This window comes from Protobothrops mucrosquamatus, unplaced genomic scaffold (genome assembly GCF_001527695.2).
Source record: "Protobothrops mucrosquamatus isolate PMUCROS unplaced genomic scaffold, P.Mucros_1.0 scaffold173, whole genome shotgun sequence".
In the NCBI taxonomy this organism is placed as follows: Eukaryota; Metazoa; Chordata; class Lepidosauria; order Squamata; family Viperidae; genus Protobothrops; species Protobothrops mucrosquamatus.
Window position 1 is genome coordinate 352,550 of NW_015386533.1, and position 5,846 is coordinate 358,395.

The window sequence follows — 5,846 nt, forward strand, 5'->3', positions numbered from 1 at the left end:
AAATGGGTCTCATATTTCATTATATTTATCCAAACAAAGTTTATGTCTGTATGAAATCTGCTCATACATAGCAGGTTTAATCAAATGTTCAATCATTGAGTAAATGAAGCCATATTGTTCTGGATCATGGGTCTATATGTTAGAATGTTTGGCATTTAGTGGGTTAAGCGCTGTCTCCTTAAGAGATGGCTTATGGGTAATGTAGTTTAGCTATTCAGTTAATATCATTCAGTTAATATCATTAGCAGGTCAGGAGGAGGAGCTACTAAGTTTATCACAGGATATCCTGGCTACGTGCCAGTTTGGAATACCTTTGTCTGAGATAAGCATGGGACCACTGCAGGACACACAGGGTCCCATTCCACGTTAGAAGTTGATATGGAGGAATTATTGATTTCTTACCTAATAAAGATGAACAGATGTACAATATTCAGAAGAAACTACCAAGAAATGTGAGTTCAGCAGTATTCCTGGATTAAATGTCTGTTTTATAATCATCTTTGTTTGAGTTATCTGTGCATGAATTATAAAGGCACCTTGATTCAGGTCACAGTTCACATATATTTATCTTTCCAATATTTCAGTATGAGTCTTTTAAACATAGTAACAGCTCAAAGAAAACATTTATATTGTTCAGGTCAAGTTCCCTATATTAGGTATGTAATTCAAGAGAATATTATCCTCTGAAAACTTTAGCTTTTGTCACACAGTCACGTTTATATAATCCACTACTTTATCCCAAAGCATAGGACATTGTACAGATATATTTTAAGGAAGCATTGTCCTTCTTACATCTCCAACATAATGCTGTTTTAGACAAACCTTTACTATACAAACATAATGGAGTCCAATATATTCCAAATATTATTTTTGTTATAAAAATCATAGTTTAAGAGCAATTGACACTCTTGCCATAAAGTTCAGTCTCTCATTATCTAAGCAATATAGGAAGCTCTAATTCTTTAGTCCACTCATCTTTTAACTTCTGCATAACAAATTGATTTATTGATAACAAATGCCTATAAAAACTAATGGTAGGAATTTTTTTTAGTTTCAAAAGATTTACCCAGTTGTTCTAGTATCTCAGGTGTCTCAGAACCTAAAAATGCTGATCTGAGCATTAACGAATGTTGTAGCTGTAAATATAGCCATTGAGTTACATATTGTCTCTCAGCATAGCATATGTTAAAATTACCCTCATCATCTATCAACTGATCCCCCCTTTTATCCAATTTTCCATATCACAATTTAAAACTTCCATGTTGGTTAATATATAAAATCAATTATCTTGTTCATTTTTCTACCATTTGAAGAACACCAAAAGTATGACAAGCCTTTTTAAAATATTGACATTCTATTCTTTTGCATAAACTCACACACAGAATACCGTACATGTAGAAGTATACCATGTAAACGTATGAATTAAAACTGGCCTAGTCTGTTTTCATAATTTCAATTCTTCCTAAAATATATAAATGGTTTCATTTCTATTTTAACAATTTTGCTTTTTCTTGATTCATCCTCACATTTTTTCAATTACTATATGGATATACTTGTTAATCAAGGACCTATTATTTCAATAATCAATAACCAACAGTCCTTAAGACTTTCATTTTGCCACATGCTCAACTCCAAACTGATCTGTGGAAACTTGATATTCTTCCTATGTCTTCCAACCTAGACGTCTCATAATCTCCATCCAAATTTATTTAAACATAAAAACTATGTCTGTACAGTTTCATTGACAACAGTACAGATATTTGCTTTCATGTTCGTTTGGGTTTGATTTAGGAGTTCCTTCTTCTAGATCAGTGATGGCGAAACTTTTAGAGACTGAGTGCCCAAACTGCAACCCAAAACCCACTTATGTATTGTTGGGTGCTGGGTGGGCATGGCCCATTGGGTGGGCGTGGCTGCGGTGGTAACAGCAGACTGGGTGGGACTAAAAAGTTCAATCAATCAATTCCAACTTTGCGAGATCTTTTCTTTTCCTGCGAGAAGTTGAAATTGATTGAGTGATTGAACCTTTTTTTTTTTGCACACGGCGGCAGAGGCCTAAAGCGAAAAGGTTTTATAAAACCCAGCTGAAGGCCTAGGACTGGGGCGATGGTGCGCGTGCCCACAGAAAGGGCTCTGCGTGCCACCTGTGGCACCTGTGCCATAGGTTTACCACCACTGTTCTAGATGGATGGCTTTCCTCTCATGCCTTCAGAGCCCATTTTCCTCATCCCACTGTGGATTATGCTTATAGCTTTTCCCCCTCAAGTTTATTAGTTCCTATCCTGCATCTGCATTACTCCTAGGGTCTACTGAGGCTGCTTGGTCTTCCCATCATCTCAATAATAACTTGTATGATTCATAAGGATGTTTGGAAGCAGATTTAAGAGTTACTGTGACCTAACATTTGGCAAAACTAAAGTAAGAATCAATCCAAACAATGTTTCTGTTTTGAAAAAGTAACCAATTTCAAAATAGGTTTATTCTTTATTAATCAATTATGGATCTGAACTAATAATAAATACTCTTGAATAATTCTTAGTCTTTCACTTATTATAGTTACAACATGGAATGTTTATTATTTGCTGTGGGTTGGTTCTTTTTTCAAAATTTAATTATAATTTTAATAATAGGGTATATGTGCATTTATTTAATATACAGATAGTACAACACTATGGTTTATCACAATAAGAATCATAAACTTGCATATTCCATCTTTATTTTCTTCTTTCAGCATGGCTGCAGAAACTAATTGTGTTTATTAACCCTAAAAAATTATGTTAAAATGGTTCATATGATAGAAGAGGGAGAGGAATATGTATGGAATAATTTTAATTTCTTAAATGTCAGAAATATGACATGATTAAAATTCTATATTTATGTATATTATCCAATTTTATCATACTAGGGAAGCCTGGCACAATATTTAACTAAGCATTAAAATGGTAATAAAATTGATGGTTATAACAATTTCAAATGCATTCTTCAAAATTCTTAGGTTGCTGCACGGGAAGGTATAAGAGAATACAATTCAACTCTTCCAAGACAATTAAAACATTCTTAGTCAATTAAAGCTTATCTTCTAAGGACAATTTTTAATAAAATCTTTACTGGACTGATTATTAAGATGACCATATAACACCAAATATTTGAAATACCATCTGGTATTAGCAAATGGAGAATTAGTGGTAAAACGTTATTTTAAAATATATGAAAAATCAAAGAATGCCCCAATCTTTATGTAGAACTGAATAAAGGAAATGCCTTCTAGATACTTGAATGTAGATACATTCAACAGTTATGATTGAAAACACAAGCACAATAAAAAAAAATTTGGCCTTGAGATAAAATTGTTTATGGCACCCAATCATTTGTTAGGTATTCTGATTTTTTTTCTAAGAGTTATATGCTTTATAGTCAAATATTTTAGTTCTTCGATGGATGCTTTAATCCCATGACTGTGAAAGTAATAGCAGTAAGTTTTTCGTAGACAAGGAACATAAGTGCAGCAGTGAGGACTGTCTGGAGTAGCTTTGCTTCTAGTCCTTTATAGAGTCCTGCTAATCCAAAGCGCCTATAAAAACATATTAAACATATTTATTAAAAAAAGAAAAGGCAGATAATTCTTCATTCTATAGCAAACATACATCAAATTTGCTCTCTTCTACTCTTTGTATGCAATTGTTAAGTCACTAAGGATTTAAGGATAGGATGTACTCTTTGACCATATGCCAATAAGACCAGTGCTCTATTAGCTTTATCTAAATGAGCAGAATAAATTGCAGATTCTGTCTTCCACTGGGCTTCTAGATGTAACTACTTCTTGGAAAAGAGAATAGCATTTCCAGTATTTAGGTTTTAATTAATTATCTCAGAATCATTAGGTATTGTGTGGAATACAGACTATAATAATAATTTTATCAGCTTTATAACCAACCTTTCTAGTCAAATTGAGCACTCAGGCAGCTAAAAATAAACATACTACCATAATTAATAAAATACCAAAAAGAGAGGGCTTAATCATGTCTTCTGCTGGCTGGCGGCAAGAAATATTATAAATTCTTCTTTTCCTGCATGCTGCCAGATGAAAATAAATGTTTATGTTTTAATAAACAGGGAGAACTAGAGAGTCAGGAAAACAAACAAGATGTATAAGCTTCAATAAACTTGGTAGAAACTTGCCCATGACCATCAGATAATACTGGATGGCTAGTTTCTTCTAAAACCACAGGCCCAGTGAAAAGCATGTGGATGGTGTACTGTATATAAATAAAAAATATACTTGCACAGAAATTGATGAACTAGAGCATGGAAATCCTGCAGAGAGTATTTGGTTAAGAATAAACAGAGAGAAAGGAAAATGGGAGTTGTGGGGATTTATTATAGGACACTTGAATAGGCAAGATATAAATGAGGCCTTTACGTATCAGAAAACTAGTCTTTCAAACAGGCATGCAATAGTTATAATGGATTTCCATTATCCTGACATCTGCTGGAAATTTAATTCTGCCAAGAGTCAAAAAGTCAATAAATTCTTTTACTCTCTTGCTGACAACTTCATTTATAAGAATGTGGAGGATAGTAGGTCTACTATTCTGGATCTAATCCCCAACAAAAGGGAGAAATTGGTTGAAGAACTGAAGGTTATTGGCACCTTGGAGAAAAGTGGTTAATGTCTTCATATCTGTGATATTCCAAAGAGGAACTATATGAGTTGTCAGTCAGTGGAATAGGCTTCCATATAATGTAATGACAACTCCTTAATTAGAGGTCTTCAATCAGAGGCTGGATGGTCATCTCTATATAGATGCTATAGTGGATTGTACACTAAGCAATAAGTTGAACTAGAGGATCTCTTGTATCCCTTTTAATTTTAAGATAATATGAATACTTTTATCATAGGATAATTAAAGGATTTTTATTCTATTTAATATGTTGTGTGTGTATAATAAACATATATCTCTATTTATCCATTTACAAAGTGTCCAATTTACAGTAATCTAGTAAGACATTAAACTGGGTTAAGTAGAAGCCAGTTAAAAAATGCAAAGCTTACTTTATTCTTTGTTGAAGAAGGTAGAGAACATTTTTAAGACTACCTAATCTCTTGTTTTCAGGGTTCAGTCGGTGATGTCCAAACTGAAAAGGAGACAAATTGAATAAGTGAACATTTTTTCCTCTTAATTTCTGCTTAGAGAAGTGTGCAAAATTATGGAATATTTTGGTTGTTAATACAAAGTATTGTGATCAAGCTTTTATAATCCTGTACATAACTTAACCGTAAGTTAAACCTATTATGGCTTTTGGGCCAGAGAGCACAATAATGAAACATATAAACCTGTAATTGTTATTAAAACAATTAGAACAATCCAAAAGGTAGCAATAAATTGTTTCATTTTAAGTGACATGTGAAGTATAATAAATTGCTTAAAAGACAGTAAGATTCATTTACTGCAAGACAAACCTGGGAGCCGCTCAAACAAGCACAAATCTATTTGGCAGCGAAGAAGCTGTCCCAGAGAAGTTTCAATTGCTCTTTTAGACCCACTGACTAGAATTAAGGCTGTGCAAAGAAGAGCAACCTGATTTAATTGCAAGGAATATGCTTTGATGAGGTAACTTCTTTAACTGCTTGCACACCAGATTCAGCACACTGACATCTTTATTGGCTTATGATTTATTGTTACTCAGTCCTAAGGGTTATTGTTTATGTTGTCTGCTTGGGCAAGGGGTTTCAATAAAGGCAGAGTGTCTTTCTATATGTTTTTGTGCAAAAACTTGCACAAAAGTTGCTTTTGCATAAATCCAGATTTTTAATGAGGACTAATTGCTTGAACATTAAAATATTA

General features: G+C 33.3%; 1 protein-coding gene across 1 annotated transcript in view; it reads right to left on the minus strand.

The window, feature by feature from the left end:
• Positions 1-2,445: 2,445 nt before the first annotated feature.
• The window catches only part of SLC25A17 (solute carrier family 25 member 17), a 22,944-nt gene continuing 19,543 nt past the window's right edge, over positions 2,446-5,846 (minus strand). Inside the window, exons 8-9 of the mRNA XM_015813590.2 lie at positions 5,054-5,136; positions 2,446-3,571 (exon numbers count right to left, since the gene is read on the minus strand). Of these exons, the coding sequence (XP_015669076.1) occupies positions 3,424-3,571; positions 5,054-5,136 (231 nt within the window). The 3' untranslated portion in view covers positions 2,446-3,423. The remainder of the gene's footprint in view (positions 3,572-5,053; positions 5,137-5,846) is intronic.